The 26397-nt window shown below is 41.5% G+C and overlaps 1 protein-coding gene across 1 annotated transcript; it reads left to right on the top strand.

Annotated features, from left to right (window-relative positions):
* Positions 1–3775: 3775 nt before the first annotated feature.
* On the top strand, positions 3776–22453 carry LOC111980719 (calpain-5-like). Its single transcript, XM_070449492.1, has 12 exons — positions 3776–3940; positions 5946–6077; positions 6338–6549; positions 7231–7423; positions 8149–8351; positions 8524–8601; positions 8738–9212; positions 9706–9828; positions 20295–20491; positions 20699–20817; positions 21368–21504; positions 21900–22453. Exons 1-12 carry the CDS (start codon positions 3776–3778, stop codon positions 22074–22076), a joined length of 2211 nt encoding a protein of 736 aa, XP_070305593.1. The 3' UTR covers positions 22077–22453.
* The last annotated feature ends 3944 nt before the right edge of the window (positions 22454–26397 follow it).

The following is a 26397-nucleotide window of genomic DNA, read 5'->3' as shown; positions in this document are numbered from 1 at the left end:
TCGAAGCCACTCCTGCATTGTCTTGGCTGTGTGCTTAGGGTTGTTGTCCTGTTGGAAGGTGAACCTTCACCCCAGTCTGAGGTCCTGAGTGCTCTGGAGCAGGTTTTTATCAAGGATCTCTCTGTACTTTGCTCCGTTCATCTTCCTCTCGGTCCTGCATAGTCTCCCAGTCCCTGCCGCTGAAAAACATCCCCACAACATGATGCTGCCACCACCATGCTTCACCATAGGTGTAGGTTCTCCCATCTCCACAGAGGAACTCTGGAGCTCTGTCACCATCGGGTTCTTGTTCACCTCCCTGACCAAGGCCCTTCTCCCCAATTGCTCTTGGTGGTTCCAAACTTCTACCATTTAAGAATGATGGAGGCCGCTGTGTTCTTGGGGACCTTCAATGCTACAGAAATGTTTTGGTACCCTTCTCCAGATCTGTGCCTTGACACAATCCTGTCTCTGAGCTTTACAGGCAATTCCTTCGAACTCATGGCTTGGTTTTTGCTCTGATATGCACTGTCAACTGTGTGACCTTATGTAGACAGGTGTGTGTCTTTCCAAATCATGTCCAATCAATTGAATTTACCACAGGTGAACTCCAATCAAGTTGTAGAAACATCTCAAGGATGATCAATGGAAACAGGATGCACCTGAGCTTAATTTCAAGTCTCATAGCTAAGGGTCTGAATACTTATGTAAATAAAGTATTTCTGTTTCTATTTTTAATACATTTGCAAAAATGTCTATAAACCTGTTTTTGCGTTGTCATTATGGGGTATTATGTGTAGATTAATGAGGAAAAACATTTATTTAATCAATTTTACAATAAGGCTGTAATGTAACAAAATGTGGAAAACGTCAAGGGGTCTGAATCATTTTAGAATGCACTGTAGTTAGAATACTTTATTATCTGGAAATGATGCTGAATCGTTACAGGTATCATAGAAACATAGTACACATTATACTGCAAAAAAATACTGTCAAAAGGCTTATCTCAGTCTTACCTTTGTCATGCACAGAGAATATTTTCAGTTCACAGTCATACTCTCACAGACAGAACCCATGTTAGTTCATTTTTGAGCTGTTAATGTGAAGGAGCGCTTCTCGTCAGTATAGTTTCCCTTAAGATAGGCATCCCGCTAGCGGGACACCAGTCGACAACATCCGGTGAAATTGGAGGGCATGCAATTCAAATAAATAATCGTAATATTAAATATTCATGAACATACAAGCATCTTATACCATTTAAAAGCTTAAATACTTGTTAATCTAAATGCGTTGTCCGATTCACAATAGGCTTTACAGTGAAAACATACCATGCGATTGTCTGAGGACGGCGCCCCACATCAACATATTTTTCAACCAGCACAGGCTTCATAAAATCACAAATAGCGATTAAATAAATCACTTACTTTTGAAGATCTTCCTCTGTTTGCAATCCCAAGGGTCCCAGCTACAACATGAATGGTCGTTTTGTTAGATAAAATTCTTCTTTATATCCCAAAAAGTCTGTTTAGTTGGCGCCATAGATTTCAGTAATCCACTCGTTCAACATGCAGACAAAGGAGTCCAAAAAGCTACCGCTAAACTTCATCCAAACAAGTCAAGCGACTATTCTATTTAATCCTCAGGTACTCTAAAATGTAAATAAACTATTATATTTCATACGGAAAATAGTATGTTCAATAGGAAAGTAAAATTAGTAAGCGTAACACTCTTCCTCGCGCTCCGAAAGACTGATATTGTTCCGGTGCTCTCTTCACCAAAACTCAAAATTCTTGCTTGTTTTTCAAGAAAAAAGCCTGAAACCTTGAATAAAGACTTGGAAGCCATATGAATTGCAATCTGGGAGCCGGAATTACATAGGACCCATAGCTTTCCATTGTAAGAGCATGGGACCTCAACAAAAAAAACATTCCGGTTGGTTTTTCTTTGGATTTTCGCCTGCCATATCAATTCTGTATTAGTCTCAGACGTTATTTTAACAGTTTTAGAAACTTCAAAGTATTTTCTATCCAATGCTACCAATTATATGCATATATCTGGGCCTGAGTAACAGGCAGTTTACTTTGGGCACGCCAGTCAGGCAGAAATTCAGGAAACTAGACCCTATCTTAACATGGTGGCCAGAAACGGCAAGCAAGAGGTTTTAATTTACTAACGCTGGCCTGTGTGTGTGTGTGTGTGTGTGTGTGTGTGTGTGTGTGTGTGTGTGTGTGTGTGTGTGTGTGTGTGTGTGGTGGTGTGTGTGTGTGTGTGTGTGGTCGGTACACAGCACCACTAGATCCCACAGCCACCTACACCACACACACACACAACACACATTGGCTTCTGGCATAAACACTGACACAGAATCGCACCTGGCTAACACACACACACACACACACACACACACACACACACACACACACACACACACACACACACACACACCACACACACACACACACACACACACACACACACACACACACACACAGCTGGCTGGTGTCAGGGCCTCCTTGGCAGTAGCTAGGTCTAATGACCTAAACTGTGTCCTCACCTCATGTCCCCTGACCCCTATGACCATAACGTTAACCCTTCTAGCTCCACACTTTATGAATACTATGTACAGTGCCTTCAGAAAGTATTCACACCCCTTAACTTTTTCCATATTTTTTGTCTTATAAAGTGGGATTAACATGGACTAATTGTCACGAGCAAAAAAATTCTAACATAAAAAAAACGAATATATCTTGATTAGATAAGTATTCAACCCCCTGAGTCAATACATGTTAGAATCACCTTTGGCAGCGATTACAGCTATGAGTCTTTCTGGGTAAATTTCTGAGAGCTTTGCACATCTGAATTTCACAATATTTGCCCATTATTCTTTAAAAATGTCTTCAAACTCTGTCAAGTTGGTTGTTGTTCATTCCTAGACAGCCATTTTCAAATCTTGCCATAGATTAAGTCAAAACTGTAACCAGGCCAATCAGGAACATTCAATGTCGTCTTCGTAAGCAACTCCAGTGTATATTTGGGCTTGTGTTTTAGGCAATTGTCCAGCTGAAAGATACATTTGTCTCTCAGCGTCTGTTGGAAAGCAAACTGAACCATGTTTTCCTCTAGGATTTTGCCTGTTCTTAGCTCTATTCCATTTATTTTTATCCTAAAGAAACACTCCCTAGTCCTTGCCGAAGACAAGGATACCCATAACAGTATGCAGCCACCACCATGCTTGAAACTATGAAGAGTGGTACTCAGTGATGTGTTGTGTTGGATTTGCCTCAAACACAACACTTCGCATTCAGGATTCTTTTTTTGCAGTATTACTTTAGTGCCTTATTGCGAACTGGATGCATGTTTTGGAATATTTTTTATTGTGTACAGGCTTCCTACTTTTCACTCTGTCATTTATGTCAGTATTGTGGAGTAACTACAATGTTGTTGATCCATATTCAGTTATCTCCTATCACTGCCATTCAACTCTGTAGCTGTTTTAAAATAAACTTTGGCCTCATGGTGAAATCCTTGAATGGTTTCCTTCCTCTCCGGCAACTGAGTTAGGATGAGCGCCTGTGTCTTTGTAGTGACTGGGTGTATTGATACACCATCCAAAGTGTAATGAATAATGGAACCATGCTTTCTCTATAGACACCAATAGAATGAGAGGACTTTGTAACATCATGTTCTAACTACTGAAATGAGCAGACATTCTCTTCGCTGTTCCCCCTCTCCTCTCTCAATCCCCATCTTTTTCTCTCTCAATCCCGGTCTCCTCTTTTTCTCTCTCACCCTCAGTATGCCAGAGAGAGTGTGTTGGTTCCAGGGGCAGAGTTACCACAAGCTGAAGAGGGCATGTCTGCAGCGGGGCAAGCTCTTCAAGGATCCCCTCTTTCCCCCATCCGCACTGTCACTCTTCTACAAACGAGCCCCACCCCCTGGACTCACATGGAAGAGACCACGGGTGAGCGGATCGGGGATGGGACGGAGGGGGAAGGTGGAGGAGAGAGAGATGGAGTGAGGCAGTGAAAGAGTGGATGAGGGTGAGAGATAGGAGAAGTGGAAAACAGAGGTCAAATCCTACAAGAGACAAGCACACACAGACAAAGGGAGAGTGAAGCGGCACCAGAACAGAATTTTTCATCAAAATCAATCACTCGCTTTCTCTCTTCCTCTACAACCATACACACACTTTTGAACGTCTGGACTCCCCTTTATGCCCTTTCCCAGGAGGCACCAGTTTAAGTCCCCAGTCTAATTCTAGTCGTCCACTCAGCAGATTTTATTCCAGATATAGTTCATTAAAGCCTTTCTAAAAGACCAGAGGCGTCAGGACAGTGTAACCCGACACCAACGGGAGTGTGTGTGGCGCGTGTTGCAGATTTGGACCTGAATATGACCAGGGTTTCAGTGTGTGTTTATAAAAGCATCACCTGATGATTTAAATAGCATGTGTTTGTGATGACGAGTGGAGAAGGGCTGTGTAGTGGTGTAGCTTCAAGGGTGGCTATTTATTGGACATTAGGTTGTGGTTGTAGTCTTTCTTAAGTATGCATAGAAGATATACAAAAAACAAAAACAATATGAGGAACGAAATGTTCCTATAGGAGGACAGATTTTTGTTGTTGTTTGCATTGATCGATAGAATACGGGACTGCACAGGTATTCTCTTTGCTCACTGGAGTGTGGGGGGGCTAACCACAAAGGGTTAATGGGATTGTGTTCCTAATGCTCTGCACAGGTCATTTAAGCCTGCATCCAACAGGAGTCGAATGATAGGATGACATCTGTCACCTCACTCTGCAGTGAGACATACGCACTCGGACTCTTGTATACACACAAATGCAAACACACACACACACACACACACACTTGCACACACTCTCACCGGCATTCATGCACATTCATGCACGTGTACACCACACACACACAACACACACATACACACAACACACACAACACACACATGGACAGGACGCTTGGACACTCTGAACTTCCTTCCTCAGCTATCATAACTGTTATAAAATCCGGTCAGCATCATATTTCATACAGTACTTAGCTTGAACATGATGTCATCTAAGGGGAAATTGAGTTCATAACTTTTCTAGAGTTACATGTTTACAGGTTATGACCTGTGTGTGTGTAGCAGTGCGTTTGTGTGTGTGTGTGGACATGTTTAACTATTCTTCCACAAGATTAGGAAACAAACAAAAATTTGACCAACTGGGGACATTTTGTTCGTCACCACAAGGTCAATGCTATTTCTAGGGGGTTTAGGGTTAAGGTTAGAATTACTGTTAGGGTTAGAATTACGTTAAGGGTTAGGGTTAGGAGCTAGGGTTAGGAGCTAGGGTTAGGTTTCGGGTTAGGGTAAGGTTTAGGGTTAAGGTTAGGTTTTTGGTTTAAGGTTAGGGTTAATGTTAGGGTTAGGGTTAGGGTAGGAGTACGGGTTAGGTTTAGGATTAGGGGTTAGGGGTTAGGGAAAAAAGATTTTAAATGGGACTGAATTGTGTGTGTGTGTGTGTGTGTGTGTGTGTGTGTGTGTGTGTGTGTGTGTGTGTGTGTGTGTGTGTGTGTGTGTGTGTGTTGTGTGTTGTGGATGTGTGTGTGTGTGTGTGTGTGTGTGTGAGTAGCAGTGTGCATGAATGTAGTAAGGTGTGTGAATGTGTGTATTAGTGTAAGAGTGTATGAGTGTGTGTATCCTTATAACTCTGCTGTGACCTGATACTGTCAAAACATAAGATCAACAGCTCCAATTGGACAGGATCTCTCTCTTCTACACTGCTCTGACATCACAGTTTAATGAGCATAGACTGGCACTGGCACCATGTCAAGATAAACTAGATTGAATAGGCTTACTGTACTGTACTGTATGTTGCACCCAATTTACTGCTGATCTTGGAGTATGCATATGTTAACATGTTATATATTTATTTCTCTCTCTCTCTCTCTCTCTCTCTCTCTCTCAGGAACTGTGTAAGGACCCTCGTCTCTTTGTGGACAGGATCAGCACATGGGACCTGCACCAAGGCAGTTTAGGTAACTGCTGGATGGTGGCGGCCACTTCCTGTCTGGCCTCGGAGCCATCGCTGTGGAAGAAGGTGAGGGGTCAAAGGGCAGAGGCCAAATCCCTATAGGTCACACTCAGTGATTTACTTCCTGGTCACTGATTTCATTTTCATTTCACTGAAGAGGTCTTAATGATATGTTTCTTATAGCTGAATCAGACATGTTAGTGCTGGGCTGGAATAAAAGCCTGCACACTCTGTAGCTCTGAATGACCAGGAAGCTGGCTGCCTCTGTACTAACACATTCAATGACCCCAAAACCCTTGTTCAATTTGATTGGTCTAAACCACCAGGTGATTCCTGACCACGTGGAACAGGAGTGGAAGCCCAAGCGTCCGGACCTGTACGCCGGAATCTTCCACTTCCGCTTCTGGCGGCTTGGCCGCTGGACAGACGTGGTGGTGGACGACCTCCTGCCGGTCAGCGAGGACGGAACGCTGCTCTTCTGCCGCTCAGCCACGCCACGGGAGTTCTGGAGCGCCCTGCTGGAGAAGGCCTACGCCAAGTGAGATTTTACACTGTACTAAAGCCAAGACACAGCTGAGAGATTAGATTTCAGGTTGGCTAGGAGGAGGCTTGTTAATCACTCAATCAGTATTCATTTATTGTCCCAGTTGCACAGAGGGATTTTAGATATAATGAATACAGTATCCACCACACAGTATACACTACACAGTATACACTACACAGTGTACACCACACAGTATCCACTACACAGTATACACTACACAGTATCCACCACACAGTATACACTACACAGTGTACACCACACAGTATCCACCACACAGTATACACTACACAGTATACACTACACGTTATCCACCACACAGTGTACACTACACAGTATCCACCACACAGTATACACTACACAGTGTACACCACACAGTGTACACCACACAGTATACACCACACAGCATACACCACACAGTGTACACCACACAGTGTACACCACAGAGTATACACCACACAGTGTACACCACACAGTGTACACCACAGAGTATACAGTACACCACAAAGTATACACCACACAGTGTACACCACACAGTATACACCACACAGTATACGCCACACAGTGACCACACTTGACAAAATAAACCAGTAGCTAGTCAACATTCTTTCCTTATCCTCACCCATTTAACATTTCTCCAGTCGTCCAACCCTTTCCTCCCCTCTTCCTCTCCCCCAGGTTGAATGGCTGCTATGAGGCACTAGAAGGCGGTAACACGGCGGAGGCCCTCATAGACTTCACAGGGGGGGTGTCGGAGCCCCTATGCCTGGACAGGGAGGCCCTCACCCTGCACCCCGACCAGAGGAGGGCGCTGTTCCAGACCCTGGCCAAGGCCCACGGATGCAAAGCCCTCATCACCTGCTCCATACGGGTCAGTGACCAATACACTTTTCCCTGCATAACCACAGTCCTAGGATCAGCTTACCCTTCTCTCCACAGCGTTACAACAGTAACCATGTGTGGGGAAGATTTTCAATTGACCTTAGATCAGTGAATTAGTACTGAAAGATCAGCTTGACTGTTGAACTTCAATCCATGACAATACCAGAGACCATTACTAGAGGCCTCAAAATCTAGGCTTGTGCCCACTTGCCCTAGATGGGATATGAACATGTGCATTCAGGGTGGTAATGAATGGTTTGGGATTGGGCCAGAGAGCTTCTATGAATGTCGTCCTACCAGAGAGATCACCTCTACCTACTGTACAGTAGCGGGTTATAGAGAGACAGGTGGCTATATAGTGGCTGTGTTGGGCACAGACCAGCATTAACAATGCTAACGCTTACATTTACTGTAGTACAGAATGGCACTGAATGCTATATATCCTGTCACGCCTCTTTCTGTCCTTTCTCTTTCCTGTCCTGTCCTCATAAACACTCCAGACACATGCCTCTATTGATTAATGATCTGTATTGTTCATTGTGTAGTTATAGTATACTGCAAGATTCCAATTATACACATCAGGGTGCCTTCATAGAGTGCCTGTGGTGTGTATTGGTATTAGCGTATCTCAATTGTGTATCTGTATTGAGTCTCTCGATCTCTCTCTCTCTCTCTCTCGCTCCCCCTCCTCCCTCCCTCACTCTCTCTCTACAGCCAGCGGAGGGAGAGAGAGTAGAGTCGGTGCTAGACTGTGGTCTGGTGCGGGGCCATGCCTACGGTATCACCGCGGTGAGGAAGGTGCGTCTGGGGGAGCGGTCACTGCTGCCTGGCCGTTGTAGCGGGACGTCCCGTCTCGGCATGGTGCGCATGAGGAACCCCTGGGGTACAGCCGACTTTACCGGGCCCTGGAGTCAGGGGTGAGGGGGGACGGTTACTGCTGTTCTAGTCTATCAGGATACGGTATATTCAACAAAGAATTATAGGCCAAGGGTTGTCCCTTTTGGGTAATGTCAAAAATCAGGAACGGGCTAGAAACAAGGTTTTGTCTATTTGGTCCATTGACATAGAGCTCCTTTGAGCCCCCTTCAGGTCTCAGCAGTGGCAGCAGGTTGGTCGTGGTGAGAGGGAGAAGATGGGCCTCATTGTCAGAGATGTGGGAGAGTTCTGGTAAAGACATATAGTAAAATAAGCATCACTCTTTTGACAGAAAATAATGCTCAATGCATTGCACAAGTCACTACAAATACACTACAATTCCTGTTGAAAAACTAAAAAGATACTTTTTCACCTCCCCTTCCCTCAGGATGGAGTTTGAGGATTTCTGCCGCTACTTCACAGATGTGGTGGTGTGTCGTCTGGTAGAACGAGCCCTGCTGTGGCCCAACACCCACTGGAGAGAGGTTCGCTGCCATGGGGAGTGGGTCCCAGCCCCCAACACTACCGGGGCAACCCCCGCCACCCTCCTCCCCGTCCGCCAGGCATCCAACCTCGGGAAGAACACAGCCAAGCCTGGGGAGGTGAACCAGACTCAGAGAGGGGACCGGAAGGAGGCAAGATTGGGGAAGAGACGGAGAGGTGGAGGAGGAGAAGGAGGAAGCGGTGGAGGGAGAGACAAGGTGGCTGTGGCGAAGAAGGGGGGGGAGAAGAAGACAAAGAGGAAGGAGGAGAGCGTGAAGAAGGGGGGAGAGGTGGATGGACGGTGGGATAAACACATGGATAAGAGGAGTAGGTGTGGAGGATGCATCAACCACAAAGACACCTTTCTACACAACCCCCAGGTGAGTTTACCCTATATATTTCTACACAACAACCAGGTGAGCCTACACTATAGCTAGTATTATGCCCATAGCAACTGGTTAAATGGTTCCAGGACAAGGTTCAGTCCACTCAGAGTGTGTTTGGTAATGACTAGTAGTTACATAGTAGTGATACACATATTCTTTATGTTCGGAGAACTACACTCAGTATGATAGTATAGTATCTCATTATATAGTATGCTTATACCTCAAGCATGTAAATAATTTGTGTTGCTATAACTGTAAGACTCAACATGTACTATTTTGGCAACTGCTGCAATCTTAATGGTGTAGAAATAGACCTGTGAAAGCCTATTCAGAGGGGTGCAGTTGGAAAACAACATTGCTAAGCTAAAAACAACATGGCTGACACTAAGCTATATTAGTGTTACTGCTATTCTAGGGACGCTCTGCCTCCCTTCTGCCCCCCCCCCCCCCCCCCCTTCTATCTCTTATCCCGCCTCTCCCACTACAGTTCATGTTTGAGGTGCAGGGAAAGGAGGATGAGGTGTTGATCTGTCTGCAGCAGGAGGACAGGAGGATAAAGAGGAAGGATGGAGGAGGAGCGAATCTGCCCATCGGCTTTGAGGTGCTGAGGGTGAGTCACAGGCAATGTTCCCTCTAAGCTGGAAGCGTGCCATGCAGAAGAAATATTAGCCCGCGCAGAGAAGTACGAGATTGAACTTCCCTGTTAGTTAACACTATCAACATTTCCCTTTACTGTGGGAATTGTGATCGAATCAATGCAACATTAGCCACTTTCAATGCAACATACCGAAACAAAACAAACTGCGCAAGATTTAATATGCAAAAATAATTATGGAAGAGATTTTGTTGTAGGCACAACGCATCAGAGTAGGATTCTATTGCATTGACAGGCACGACTCAGGCTCGTACTCTACACAGACCGGTGTACCATAACCAATCAGAGCTGCAGTAGGCCTATATGCAAATAGACCATTGCCATATATGGATCTGTGCCATTCACATTGAACTGGACTGTTTTTACAGCATGAGCGGTCCTGAGTAGATGCGCCTGTTTTGAGATCAAAGCGAGAGCTACATATAGCAACGTGTGCACATTTGTACATTTGTTCATATCTTTTGCTAGTTACTGAGTTATTAGCCCAGTTATAGATCCTTTGTAGTCAGCAATGGTGCCTGATTGCTTCCTACAAGAGCACAAAACCTCTGCATTTCTAGACATCTTTGAAAAGTGAGTCAGGTAAAGAGCTTTTTTTTTGTCTTAATGGGGCAGTGTCGTATTTTGAGATAGGTTTGAATAAGCTAAGTAGCCAATAGGCAGAGGGTAGCGTAATTTGTCTAATTCTCTGTAATAATGGTAAGGGAATAATGATGCATTTTATTTTGTGAAGTGGTTTCTTGCATCAAACAACACAACAACATTTTCAGTCACCTCCTTGTCTGAAGGACAAGTGGATAAACAGATTAATGTCAAGCCCTGCATGTTTTCTTTAAAAGTCTCATGAAAAGTAGGCCTTCATTGAACACCACACATTGACTTCTACTGTATGCTGAACGATAGAACAGCTATTTCCATTTTTGTTTTGGATGGTAGGCCACTCTGGTAGGCCTACATTACGATCAAATAGCCACAGCAGCCTACTTGACCACTGTTAAAATGACCTTAAAGTGGGTACAGCCTCAGTGTTCACAATAAACATGCGGCGGAAGTTTCATAGAATTTTCAGCAGACCTGAAATTTGCTCAGTGACGAAAGGAACATTGGTCACAGGGTTTAAAAGGGCCACTCGTGATGCTATAGTACACCCAAGGGGTGTGTGTGTGTGTGTGTGTGTGTGTGTGTGTGTGTGTGTGTGTGTGTGTGTGTGTGTGTGTGTGTGTGTGTGTGTGTGTGTGTGTGTGTGTGTGTGTGTGTGTGTGTGTTGTGTGTGTGTGTGTGGGTGGTGTGTGTGTGTGTGTGTGTGTGTGTGTGGACGTGTTTAACTATTCTTGTGGGGACCATATGGATTCTTTAGACATTCAGAATAGTGAAATACATGCATGCTGAGGGAAAATAGAGCCACTCTACAAAGTATTACTAACCCAAACACAGTGGGGAACAATGGGCCTTCAGAGAAGGGCGAAAGGTTTATTAAATAATGATTATATTAATAATGATAATGATATTATTATTTTCAATGAAGTTCTGATTTAATCTCTTCAGTTTTTGTTGGAAAAGAAAGGGTTAACACTCAAGGGAGAAAAAAAATCCAATCAGGTCTCTAGCTAGCTAAGTCAGGCTTTGGCTAGGTAATCAGAAGCTAGATGAAGGCACCTGCCATTCAACTGTATTAGGGCAAACATTTTGAGTGACAGTGGAATCAACCAATCACAGCCTTCTTGAAGGCCAACAGGTAGCGAGCAGTAGTTTTCCCACGGTCTAGCTAGCTAGCTTTTGTCGTCTACTAGTTTGCAGCGGCTGCAATAAGCGTTATCAAAGAGGATGTTGTTGCTAATTTGTTAGCTTCTCCCTTTTCAAGAATACGTTTCAACAATACGTTTTCTTTTAAATTCTGACAAGCAACCAATTAAATATGGCAATTTTCAATTTTTCATAAATTCTTAGAATGTTTGGAAATTACGTACAGTATACTAAGACATTTGTGAAAATTATATAGTAATGTAGAGTGGGAAAGTGGACTTGCGTTTGAACAATTAATAGACAATGGAGTTAATAAAACCGAATAAAAACATCTTTCTTGTCCAGGACCAGAGTCTACACAGACCGGTGTGCTATAGCCAATCATAGCTACAGTAGGCCTTAATACAAACAATCCATTTGCCACACAGGCAAGCCATCATTCACTTTGAACTGGACTGTGTGTTTACAGGCAGTTGCACAGTTAGATCATTAGAACACATTCGCCAAAAGCCACAAAATACACCTGAATGGATTTCTGCAAATATGTAAACACCACGGGAGTCCTCTTACATTTGGGAACTTTACAGTCTTATTGATCAAACAACCATGAAAAGGTAGGCTCTCTCTCCATCAGTTATGCACATCAACAACAACAATATCAACAACTAATGTTGCCTGAGCAAGATGAGCTAAAATCTAATGAAGGAACTTTAGATAAACCCTCTCAAACTTTTTCAGCTAGTTGGCTGTCAAAATTTCACTGATAAACAATGGGGAATTGTAGCCACCTCGTCCTTCTGCAGCTTGCCTGTCAATGCATGCTTGTCCCAACCAAGCACCCAAGCTAACTGGCTAAAGTTGGCTAGCTTGCTAGCTAGCTACTTCTAGACACAAATGAGAGAAAATCTCACTCTGACCATTTTACTCGCCGTAGCAGAGCTGGTTAGGCTATTTACATGTTAACTAGAGCGTTCTTGACTAACTATTACTTTTTTTGCCTACGTTTACTGACACATGTCATATTCAGATTGTGTTGCTCATTTGTAAATTAATCAGTTGTTATGCGCTCTGGCACACTCAGACGAGAGTGCACTGAAATTGGAGTAGATAGCCAGAGTGAATTTCCGAACGCAACAGATATGTTAACTGGATAACAGTTGTTCAATTTCTTGCTGGCTAACCAAATGACACCTGCATCTCTTGCTGTGTATAGCTACTGAAAAAATATATGAGGGGGAAAAGTCAGTCACTCACCTACTCCTCCAACGGCGTGACATGACATCCTCCTAGCACCTAGCCTGCTAGCTAGGCTCCGTGTTTTTAGCATTCCCAGCCTTGGTTACATTCGTCTGTTTTTGTCCAGAAAATGTTGTCATTACAACTGAAACAGTGCATCCCGATTGGAGGCAGCAAACAATGTACCAGAGGTCAGCTGTGATTTAAAACCTGATAAAAAAATATTGCTAACTATCAAGAAATGTATTGGTGAATTATATCATGCATTGAACTGCATCCATCTATTCTGCCAACAATGCCTTAGTGTACCTCATGGAATGTTGAGTCAAATATAACCTATTTTTATAACCTCTTATGAAGTTGGTTTTATAGCATAAACTGGGAATTGTATATTTTAATATCTGCAAAGGAGTTAAAACGCTGTCAGTTACACTTTAAACTTTAGGTCACTGGTTACTTTGTGTGCTAAACGTGAAATGTTTTTTGCAATGGAAGTAATAGCTGTACATTTCGATTGGGAAATGCTTAATGATTGGGTTTTTGTATTCTTATAATTGGGATTTACTGGCTTATTATGTCCAAGTTTATGGACTGCTTATCTTTTAACATCAAGCTGTGTGTGACTGTTGTCTTTCCATCGGCTCTATGCAGTGGTGTAGTGGTACCTGGAGAAGTAGGTATACTCTAATGTTGACAAAAAAGTTCCCAAAGGCCCACCCAGTGAAGGAAAGGCACCTTGTGTGAAAAAATGTATGTTTACCTGTGTTTTTTCAATTAGTTGTCCTATATCTTTTTCAGATTTTCACTCTCAAAATATATTTTTTTTGTATAGAAAAAAGACAACATTTGATGGTCTAAGTCCACAACAGTGGTTAAACCACATCAATCTGATTGGATGGGCCTGTCAGGGTCTGGCTCCCCAGTGGTTGGGCCTCTGTCCAGCCAGGCCCATCCATGTCTACGCCCCTGATGCCAACAGCACATCATGACAATTGCGCATCACAAATAGCCTACTAACCAATACTTCGGACTAAACTTTTTCAATACCTGGTTTGTATACCCATTGTTGCCTTATTTAGCATTTAGGGGGACAGAGTATGTTTCGTAAACATTTGTCATAGGTGTCGTCAACATTTGGTAAACATTGGCATTAGTGTCATTTACAACGTTGGCTATTACTTCTCTTTTAAACGTTAATGAACAGCCACCAACATTTTAACAAACGTATTTTACAAATATTTTATTTTTTGTATTTTACAACCTTGGTTTGGTTGGGTTTCAAACGTCCATCAACGTTCGCCAATGTTTAACAAACATGGTAATAGGTTGGTAACAGGTGTTCTATGTGACGATGGCTTCAACTAATAAAGACAGGAAATTGAAACTATATTTTTGATTTTTTTTTAACTAACAAGGAAATACAAAATACAATATAAAACCGTTAATTACTAACTCTTGATGAACTATAATTGGATTAGCAACTAATTACATTACTATTTCCCTAGTATTTTCCTTTTTTACCACTAGTCACATTTAATAAAATCACTGGAGTTACAAAATGTCCTGTTAAGTCAAAAAGCATTCGGGTCAACTCCGTGCTTGTGCTCCTTCTGTCTCTTGGGCTTCCGTCTCTTGGGCTTCCGTCTCTTGGGCTTCCGTCTCTTGGGCTTCCGTCTCTTGGGCTTCCGTCTCTTGGGCTTCCGTCTCTTGGGCTTCCGTCTCTCTCCATTATTTCAGGTGCTATAGTCTGAAACAAAGTAACTTGAGTGTTTAAACTCATCATTGGACTAATAACATTTATTTGAGGGGCACAGTTAACTCGTGCTCTCTCACACCATTTGTGCACACAGATCTCTTTCTGTTTATCTGCGACTCTCTTCTTCTCTGGAGACAGATGTGTCAATTTTGACAAGTAACGTTACAGAAGAAAAAAGTTACGTAGCATTATGGGATAGTGGTGAAGTAAACAAACATGGCTGTACCCATGAAGTGCGTACGTGTCAAACGTTGCAATAAGTTTCAAATACATTTATTTATAAATGTTTATTTTGAAACCTACTGACAACATTTATAAACGTTGGCCAAGAGTTCCTTCTCGTACGTGTCAAACAGTATCAAATCCCAACCTATTGGCTACGTTGGAATAGGTTTCAAATACATTTATTTTGAAACCTCCTGACAACGTTTAGAAACGTTGGCCAAGAGTTCCCTTTCATACGTGTCAAACAGTACCAAATCTCAACCTATTGGCCACATTGGAATATGTTTCAAATACATTTCTTTTTAAATGTTTATTTAGGAATGTTGAGAGAACGTTGTTACAACGGTTGTTTTTGCAACACCAATATACAATCTTTCCCAACCTAAGTCCAATGTTGGTTTAGGTTCCAGGAACGTTTTGTGTTACTTGGGATTAGAGGTCGGCCGATTAATTAGGGACAATTTCAAGTTTTCAGAACAATCGGTAATCGGCATTTTTGGACGCCGATTATGGCCGATTACATAGCAACCCACGAGGAGACTGCGTGGCAGGCTGACCACCTGTTACTCGAATGCAGCAAGGAGCCAAGGTAAGTTTCTAGCTAGCATTAAGCATATCTTAGAAAAAACAATCAATCTTAACATAATCACTAGTTAACTACACATTGTTGATGATATTACTACTTTAACTAGCTTGTCCTGCGTTGCATATAATTAATGCGGTGCCTGTTAATTTATCATCGAATCACAGCCTACTTCGCCAAAAGGGTGATGATTTAACAAAAGCGCATTCGCGTCAGGGTATATGCAGCAGTTTGGGCCGCCTGGCTCGTTGCGAACTGTGTGAAGACCATTTCTTCCTAACAAAGACCGTAATTAACTTGCCAGAATTTTACATAATTATGACATAACATTGAAGGTTGTGGAATGTAACAGCAATATTTAGACTTAGGGTTGCCACCCGTTCGATAAAATACGGAACGGTTCCGTATTTCACTGAAAGAATAAACGTTTTGTTTTCTAAATGATGGTTTGTGGATTTGACCATATTAATGACCTAAGGCTCGTATTTCTGTGTGTTTATTATATTATAATTAAGACTATGATTTGATATTTGATAGAGCAGTCTGACTGAGCTGTGGTAGGCAGCAGCAGGCTCGTAAGCATTCATTCAAACAGCACTTTCCTGCGTTTGCCAGCAGCTCTTCGCAATGCTTGAAGCACAGCGCTGTTTATGACTTCAAGCCTATCAACACCCAAGATTAGGCTGGCAATACTATAGTGCCTATAAGAACATCCAATAGTCAAATGTATATGAAATACAAATGGTATGGAGAGAAATAGTCCTATAATTCCTATAATAACTACAACCTAAAACTTCTTACCTTGGAATATTGAAGACTCATGTTAAAAGGAACCACCAGCTTTCATATGTTCTCATGTTCTGAGCAAGGAACTTAAATGTTAGCTTTTTCACATGGCACATATTGCACTTTTACTTTCTTCTCCAACACTGTGTTTTTGCATTTTTTAAACCAAATTGAACATGTTTCATTATTTATTTGAGACTAAATAGATTTTATTTATGTATTATATTAAATTAAAATAAAATAAAAGTGTTCATTCAGTATTGTTGTAATTGTCATTATTACAAATACATATATAAAAAGCGTCCGATTAATTGGTATCTTTGTTTTTGGTCCTCCAATAATCGGTATCGGTATCGGCGTTGAAAGATCATAATCGGTCGATCTCTACCTGGGATACCTCCACTACACAATGTTGATACACATCAATAGGGATTAAGAAATGCATATATGCAATGCCTTCTGAAGAAAAAGTGGGTATACGGTTTATACCTGTGTATACCCTCCACTACACCACTGGCCCTTTGTGTTTTACAAAAAGTGTACTCGACATGATGCAACAAAAGTTCAACATTCACTTTCGGCTACCATTTCTGTCAAGCTGTCTACTGCAGACAGTTTGATGCACATGTTCGATAAATCCAAAGTATGCACAACACAGAACGCACTGCAACTGCCTCTGCAACGCAATGCTGCAAGGCAAACGCAGAGTCCCATTGGAAATGAACACTGTCAGTGTGTTCCAAGCGTAATAGTGTCTGTCCTTTCAGAATCATGAACCTGTCACACACTGAAGGCATAAAGGCTATAATATATATAAAGGCTGTTTAGATATTAATGTTTCAAGACAGGAGCGTATATATTTGGCCTGGCTAATCGGTTATATGTGCTGACTGAATGGAAGCTGATAATTATTAGTTTTTTACTCCGCTGGTCTCGGCTGGAGTCCTCCCTGTCCTAGATTGAGACAAGACCTAGTACAAATGTATCCAATACCGAGACAAGACCAATACACTCCAAATGTGCCCTCGAGACCGTCTCGAGTACTACAACACTGGTGTGTGTGTATACCAGACCTGGATTTTTAGTATTGTAATTTATCCGAAATCAACTACAATTTGAGTATTGTTAAATAATGTGGACGAAATCAACTACTTCTAATGGAAGTATTTGAAAGTATATTCAAACATTTGATGTACAGTCACATCCACTGTGGTTGTCTGAAGGGTGCTATAGACCACCACAGTGGAGGTGTCATAATACCCATAACACCTAGAGGTCAACCAGGGTTCCACTGCAAATCCCATAGGGGATTTTACACTTAAATAAGGGCTGTGTTTCGTGTAGGCTTACCCTTGCGTGACATTTTGATAACCATTTAAATCTCTCTTGAACAAGGTCACTTTTATCAATATATTCGGCTCTATTTACTCTCAGAGTAGATGCAACGTGTACGCTAAGAATCGGGAAGCAAGTACAGGGAGTGAATTTAATAAATAACGGAACATTGAACGAAACAAGAAACACGAATAGCGTACAGACAGGAAACACAGAAACAGAGTCAATAACACCTGGGGAAAGATCCAAAGGGGTTGACAGATATAGGGAGGTAATCAGGAAGGTGATGCGCCGAGAGGGGGAGCAGGAGTAGACGTGACAGTAGACATCATGAAAAACTACAAATCCCTGCAAGCTACTGCACATCATCTCTAGCTGACACCTTTGCTAACAGGTATTGTAAACTTGCATAAGACAGTTCACAGAATTGTCCATTTAAATACATTTTGCCAATTTATTTGTTACTAAAGCATCAGTCAAAACTTGACACATCTACTCATTCAAGGGTTTTTCATTGTTTTACTATTTCCTACATTGTAGAATAATAGTGAAATAACTCATGGAATTATGTAGTAACCAAAAAAGTTCTCAACAAATCAAAATATATTTTATATTTGAGATTCTTCAATGTAGCCACCCTTTGCCTTGATGACAGATTTGCACACTCTTGCATTCTCTCAATCAGTTTCATGAGGTAGTCACCTGGAATGCATTTCAATTAACAGGTGTGCATTGTTAAAAGTTAATTTGTGAAATTTCTTTCCTTCTTAATGCGTTTGAGCCAATCAGTTGTGTTGTGACAAGGTAGGGTTAGTATATAGAAGATAGCCCTATTTGTTAAAAGCCCAAGTCCATATTATGGCAAGAACAGCTCAAATAAGCAAAGAAAAACGACTGTCCATCATTACTTTAAGACATGAAGGTCAGTCAATGTGGAACATTTCCAGAACTTTGAAAGTTTCTTCAAGTGCAGTCGCAAAAACCATCAAGCGCTATGATGAAACCGCCACAGCAAAGGAAGACCCAGAGTTACCTCTGTTGCAGAGGAGCTTCATTAGAGTTACCAGTTTCATAAATCGGCAATTAACTGAGTTCAAGTAACAGAAACATCTCAACATTAACTGTTCAGAGGAGACTGCGTGAATCAGGCCTTTATGGTCGAATTGCTGAAAAGAAACCACTACTAATGGACACCAATAAGAAGAAGAGACTTGCTTTCGCCAAGAAACACGAGCAATGGACATTAGACCAGTGGAAATCTGTCCTTTGGTCTGATGAGTGCAAATTTTAGATTTTTGGTTCCAACCTCCGTGTCTTTGTGAGACGCAGAGTAGGTGGATGGATTATATCCGCATGTGTGGTTCCCACCTTGAAGCAGGAGGAGGAGGTGTGATGGTGTGGCGGTGCTTTTCTGGTGACACTGTCAGTGACTTATTTAGAATTTGAGGCACACTTAACCAGGCTGTGTAAGGGCTATTTGACCAAGAAGGAATGTGATGGAGAGCTGCATCAGGCCTCCACAATCACCCGACCTCAACTCAATTGAGATGGTTTGGGATGAGTTGGACTGCAGAGTGAAGAAAAAGCAGCCAACAAGTGCTCAGCATATGTGGGAACTCCTTCAAGACTGTTGGAATAGCATTCCAGGTGACTACCTCAGAAAGCTGGTTGAGAGAATGCCAAGAGTGTGCAAAGCTGTCATCAAGGCAAATGGTGGCTGCTTTGAAGAATCTCAAATATAAAACATATTTTGATTGAACACTTTTTTGGTTACTACATGATTCCATATGTGTTATTTCATAGTTTTGATGTTTTGAAAAACCTTGAATGAGTAGGTGTGTCCAAACTTTTGACTGGTACTGTACACGTAGCTAACATTAGATAGTTAATCCAGAGATTCGTACCTTTGCCTCGATTCGGCAGTCTCGTCCAGATCATCATGGCATTTGTAGTTCTTTATGATAGCCACATTAGCAGCTAATTAGCATTTCATTTTGGGGGGGGTAAATACAGGTGAATATATAAGTCACCTTGTCCTAGAGAGATTTACTTGGTTATCCAAACGTCACGCCATTGTAAGCCTACACGAAACACAGCCCTTATTTTAAGTGTTTCTAAATTCCCCTATGGGAGAAATGAATGGTGGAAAAACGATTGTAATCATTTCCCTGTTTGACCGCTAGGTTTTATAGGCATTATGACTCATACTGTTGTACTCTATAGCTGGTGATGCCTCATCATGGCTGTTTATTCCCCATCTTTTGCAACAATGTCAATGAGCACCTTCACTATCTTTACTTTGCAGTACATCAACCTGTCCCAGCTGAGATCAACTTTTTTCTGGATACGGGTCCTGGGTTCAAATGCATGGGAGTATTTATTTGTATTTGAAAATACTCTATTTGAGTATTTCTTTTATACATGCCAATACTTTCCAAGTGTATTATCAAATGCATTACAATATTCAACTACTTGTCCTTTCAAGTAAAAGATATGCAAAACTCAAACAAAAGAAGGAAGGGAAGCACTGCTAAGGTACACAATAATACATTTTGTTTGACAGAAGGGGCTCTTTGGTAAAAGGGGTAAATTGGTCATCAAAAAGAAAGGAGGACCAAGGCACTCTTCATATAATTAATTAAAATGCCTTTATTAGTATGGCATGTTCAATGGATACAAAGTTTATAAACTACATATGTGTGTCATATTTACTGTGTGTTTACCCGCATATTAATTCCCCCTCCCCATTGTTAACAGGTGGAGGTGAACCGTCTAAGCCGTGTGCAGCGTGTGGTGGAGCAGGCTGCAAGCTCTGTGTACATGGACTCCCGTAGCGTTGCCCTGCGAGTGACCCTGGTCCCCGGCCGCTACGCCCTCCTCCCCACCACCTTTCAACCTAGGGCCACCGGACGCTTTCTGCTACGCCTCTTCTCACATTCACACCTCAGACTCAGGTGAGGGGGAATGGTGTGAATGTTAAGAATGAAGGAATGGAACGTATGTTAGGAAAGAAGGTGTAATGTCAAGTGTGTGTGTGTGAGATTCCCTGTGCATTTAGCATGTCAGCACTACATAATGATTGATAATATTACTGTCTATCATTCTTCCTCTTTTCCACTTTACTACTTTTATTCTCTCTCGCTATATATATATATATATAGTGAGTTGAGACAGGAGTTGCCTGCTCTCTCAGTGTGGCAGTGCTGTCTCCCCCAGTCCAGTTTAGTGACCACCGTCCACCTGCGCCGAGCCTGCGGACTCAGCCAGCCCAAACAGAAAGGTAGTGTTACCTCACTGGGGCATTATTAACGTTATCACAACATACATTATCATAACATACATTATTATGACATACATTATCATAACATACAGTACATTAAACATAAATGATCATAAAATACATTATTGTGACATATATTATTATAAACATACATTATCATAACATAGATTATCGTGACATATATTATCGAAACAGATTATTTTGACATGTATTATCATAACATACATTATCATGCTAAACATTATCATAACATACATTATCACAGCAAACATTGTTGAGAAATTATTATAACCATTTTTATTTATTTATGATATACATTATCTCAACAGCAAAAAATTGTAGCATACATTGTCGCTACAAACATTAGTATGACATACATTACCATAACATACATTACCATCCCACGGAATTGTGGCTCATACCAGTAACTGACAACATCAAGTCTCATTGTATACAAACCTCGATATCCATCTTTCCAAAGAATATGAGACGAAGTCTGACAACACAAGAGTAATTGTCTATGCATTGTGTCTGTATCTGTGTTGTGTAGCACCAGATGTGTATGCTGTGATCTGTTGTGAGGACGACACCATAAGAACACGAGTGTTCAAGGAGGATGGAAATCCAGAGTTCAACATGAGGGCCATTTTCTATAGGAGATACCCAGACGCACACATCAGCATTAAGGTTAGAAACACACACACACACACACACACACACACACACACACACACACACACACACACACACACACACACACACACACACACACACACACACACACACAGCTCACAAGGATGATACAGTACTGAGGGCTAGTAGTATTGAGAGAAAATAGTATTGAGGGAGAATAGTATTGAGGGTGAATACCACTGAGGGCGAGTACCACTGAGGGCGAGTACCACTGAGGGCGAGTACCACTGAGGGCGAATGCCACTGAGGGCGAATGCCACTGAGGGCGAATTCCACTGAGGGTGAATAGTGCTAAAGAGCAATTAGTAAAATGTCAAGTTTAATGATTCAAGTTATAATCATTGGCCTAATATTTGTTTTTCTTTGTGTGTGTGTGTGTGTGTGTTTAGTTGTGGAGCCGTGGTCTACTTTGGGACACTCTATTAGGAGGGGCTCGACTCCAGACCGGCAACAGTGAGCGAGGGCGGAGCCAGGGGATTGACCTACAGGGCGGCCAATCACATTCAGGATACCGGGGATGCATCTACGTGGAAACCTCATCCAGCAAATGCCTGACAGACTTGTGACAGACAGCTGTGGCTTGTCCCACCCACTATACAATCATGGCAATCACTGCTTTTCTGGGTGAAGCAGCGGATTTGAAAGAGGATGGATCCAATTCAATAGCTTTGAAGGAAAATGGACATTTGTCTTCGGCTTCCATGAATTACAAAGACAAATACCTCTTTGAATTAAAGATTATGAGAACTCGGTACTACTGCGTTAAGGAACAGAAAAGCACAGTGATCTATCTATCTGTTTGTTGTTCACTACTAGCGCAGTGGAGATCATAAAATCATACAAATATCCCCTAACTTTACATTTCTGCTGGTCAGACCATGTAAGAGTACAACATTATCCAAAAACAACAACATTTAAACTGTAAAAATACATTGATTACCAGCTGCCAAGGTTATCTAAGGTTTATACATAATATATGTAGGTCTACTCTTTTTTTATGTGTCATGAAAGGTGCATAATTTTAGGAGAAATATTTTGATCAATTAAAATGTCATTTTCCTCTATAAACTGACCATTATATAGATTTTTTTATTTCACCTTAATATGGTATGCTATACTTTCAAATGTTTATTTTAAAAATATACACATTTCAACGTGGGATATTGTTTTTTGAATTAATGTGAACAAGAGTATACCCTACCCTGTCTCTTCTAGCCGTATTAACAATCAACTATCAGGTTTCAGGTATGACCCAGATGCAGACAGTGTCGATGAAACAAACGTTTATTTCTAGTACACGGGCAGGCAAACGACAGGGTCAGGGCAGGCAGAGGTCAGTAATCCAGAGGGTGCAAAAGGTCCAGAACGGCTGGAAGTCTCAGGGTCAGGGCAGGCAGAGGTCAATAATCCAGTGAGGTGGGGCAAGGGATAGAACGGCAGGCAGGCTCAGGGTCAAGGCAGGCAGAACGGTCAAAACTGGGAAGGGAGGGATTTTTGATTCCTCCCCCCAAAAAATTATAGTCATATTATCTCATGCATGAGAGTCAGAAATTGCGAGAGACATTGCTAAAGTGGGTGTGGGCAAAAATTTAAATTGTAAAAAAAAATATTGAGTTGAATGCTAAACAAGAATATTGTACACAGTATTATCAAAGACTTTTATAACTAACCAAGATAGACCGGAGACTGTCTTTTCAAATGGGAGCAAACTGGGCTTCCTCTCATCACCATATTTGGTAGTAAGTGGAAACGCCAACCGGATGCTTCACATTTATACATCTGGTGAACTATCTGTCTCATTGTTCTATCTGTGGTATGATCAACTTAATTACTCCAAATGCAAAGCACTTTGAGGCCAAGTGTTGATTAGATGGAGTACAAAAGAGAGAAACATATTGTATAGAACTTAAAAAATAATTTCTCTGAGGAGTAGAGAATTGGGGCAGCTTTATACATTACATTTCTATAGGCCGTTGATGACCAAAACTGGGTTGAAATCTTTCCAATACTTTGATCCTGGAGTGCAAGGTATGAGGGATTTGCACTTTTGAGACTTTTCTATTGGTTCCATTTCAACAGGCAACCTAAATCAATTACAGGTACAGTGAATGATTTCAAATAGTATTTGAACGCAGATCTGTTGATGATAAGGGCCATAATACAGCATCCTATGTAATGTTTGTGTCATGGCTCTCTATCTCCCTCTGACTTTCCTGAATACCAGTGGTGATTTTAGCATGTCAATCTTGGTGGAGCAAACTACCCAAATGTTTTGTTGTTGATGCATGCCAACAAAGCTACTACACAACACAACACTAAACAATACATTAATTGCACTATGATGGTGACAAACGGTGCCCACAAACTGTTAGGGCCTACATAAAGCTGTCCCAACAGCAGAGCTTTCTTTTCAGCACCACAGAGTTAATTTATTTTTTTTTTTTTTTATTTCACCTTTATTTAACCAGGTAGGCTAGTTGAGAACAAGTTCTCATTTACAACTGTGACCTGGCCAAGATAAAGCAAAGCAGTGCGACACAAACAACAACAGAGTTACACATGGAATAAACATGGAATAAACAAGTGTATAGTGCACACACTATATACAGTGTGTGCAAATGGCGTGAGGAGGTAAGGCAATAAATAGGCCATAGTAGCGAAGTAATTACAATTTAGCAAATTAACACTGGAATGATAGATGAGCAGATGGTGATGTGCAAGTAGAAATACTGGTGTGCAAAAGAGCAGAAAAGTAAATGAAAACAATATGGGGATAAGGTAGGTGGATTGGGTGGGCTATTTACAGATGGGCTATGTACAGCTGCAGCGATCGGTTAGCTGCTCAGATAGCTGATGTTTAAAGTTAGTGAGGGAAATATAAGTCTCCAGCTTCAGCGATTTTTGCAATTCGTTCCAGTCATTGACAGCAGAGACCTGGAAGGATCCTTACAACTGCTACACCTGGCTATCAGCAGAGCCTTGTCTGGCAGCAAAACAGTTCATTCAGTCTTATTTACTGTCTTTAAAAAAAGATAGCTGATATGGCTGACTTGCTTAAACAAATGTGGTTTCTACTGACAAATGAGATGTACAAACTATGGCATAAGGGGACTACGAGCAGATAAGAGGCAATCTGTAATTTCGATTAGACATTAATGAGCGAGATAGGACGGATTTAGTCAATATAATTATTTGTTCAGCACTTTTGACATGTATAGTTACAGAATTCAGAACATGGGCCGTTCTTACAGTATTCTCCCTGTTCACCAAGTCAGAACCATAGGATATATAAAGGGGGCATATACAGTGCCTTGCAAAAGTATTCATCCCCCTTGGCGTTTTTCCTATTTTGTTGCATTACAACCTGTAATTTAAATTGATTTTTATTTGGATTTCATGTAATGGACATACACAAATTAGTCCAAATTGATTTGTACATGTGGTGGCAGCATCATGCTGTGGGGATGTTTTTCATCAGCAGTGACTGGGAAACTGGTCAGGATTTTTTATTTGACCTTTATTTAACTAGGCAAGTCAGTTAAAAACAAATTCTTATTTTCAATGATAGCCTAGGAACAGTGGGTTAACTGCCTTGTTCAGAACAATAGATTTTTACCTTGTCAGCTCAGGGATTTGATCTGTCAACCTTTCGGTTACTAGTCCAATGCTCTAACCACTAGGCTACCTGCCGCCCCAATTGAAGGAATTATGGATGGCGCTAAATAAAGGGAAATTCTTGATGGAACCCTGTCTCAGTTTCCAGAGATTTGAGGTCTGGGACAGAGGTTCCCCTTCCAGCAGGACAATGACCCTAAGCATACTGCTAAAGCAACACTCAAGTGGTTTAAGGGTAAACATTTAAATGTCTTGGAATGGCCTAGTCAAAGCCCAGACCTCAATCCAATTGAGAATCTGTGGAATGACTTAAAGATTGCTGTACACCAGCGGAACCCATCCAACTTGAAGGAACTGGAGCAGTTTTGCCTTGAAGAATGGGCAACAATCCCAGTGGCTAGATGTGCCAAGCGTATAGACATACCCCAAGAGACTTGCAGCTGTAATTGCTGCAACAGGTGGCTCTACAAAGTATTGACTTTGGGGCGGTGAATAGTTATGCACGCTCATGTTTTCAGTTTTCTTGTCTGAGTTCTTTTTTGTTTCACAATAAAAAATATTTAGCATCTTCAAAGTGGTAGGCATGTTGTGTAAATCAAATGCTACAACCCCCCAAAAAAATCTATTTTAATTCCAGGTTGTAAGGCAAGGGGGGTGAATACTTTCTCAAGTCACTGTAAGCAGGCAATGAAAGCTCTTACAATATTTGATGATTACATTTCTCTAAAACAGGCTATAGGCTACATGTGCACCACCAAGTCAGAACAGTAGGCTAAGCTATGAAAAAAGGGAAAGGGACCAAATTATTAGGGTGAGGGACATGGGCTACTAACAGCTTACTACACAACATACACTTAGTATTACTTTCTTAGCTACAGTATACATGTCTCCTTGGCATATTGCATAATTTATGCAGCAGCATACAATACATTTTTGGACTCGCCTTGTTGTGCTGTGCTCACTTGAACAGGAAGGTGGCTCGGCAGTCATCAAACTTTGTCATCAAAGCCTGGCAATCTCTGGATTTATGGTGCTTTCAAGACAACTGGGAACTCAGAAAAAAACAATGTTGACTCATGACGTCAGTGATCTTCAGGTCACTGAGCTAAACTGAAACACCTGCATTTTGGAGCTGCCTTACTAAAGAAAGCAAAAAAGAGACCATGCAACTTTATTAACTGAACTGAACAAGATGCAGTAGTGATAAAGTCCAGAGAACGTGGAGTGTCTTATCATGCATCAAACTGAAAATACTACCTTTAGATTCCTACT

Source organism: Salvelinus sp. IW2-2015, linkage group LG3 (assembly GCF_002910315.2).
Source record: "Salvelinus sp. IW2-2015 linkage group LG3, ASM291031v2, whole genome shotgun sequence".
Lineage (NCBI taxonomy): Eukaryota > Metazoa > Chordata > Actinopteri > Salmoniformes > Salmonidae > Salvelinus > Salvelinus sp. IW2-2015.
This window is presented reverse-complemented; position numbering and strand designations above follow the sequence as displayed.

What these genes read in the sequence shown, in the direction of transcription:
- LOC111980719 (XM_070449492.1), top strand. Translation starts at nt 3,776, where the DNA reads ATGCCAGAGAGAGTGTGTTGGTTCCAGGGGCAGAGTTACCACAAGCTG. An exon ending in ACCGGGCCCTGGAGTCAGGG is followed by an intron (nt 8,352 to 8,523) that starts GTGAGGGGGGAC and finishes AGCCCCCTTCAG; the next exon opens with GTCTCAGCAGTGGCAGCAGG. An exon ending in AGAGATGTGGGAGAGTTCTG is followed by an intron (nt 8,602 to 8,737) that starts GTAAAGACATAT and finishes CCCTTCCCTCAG; the next exon opens with GATGGAGTTTGAGGATTTCT.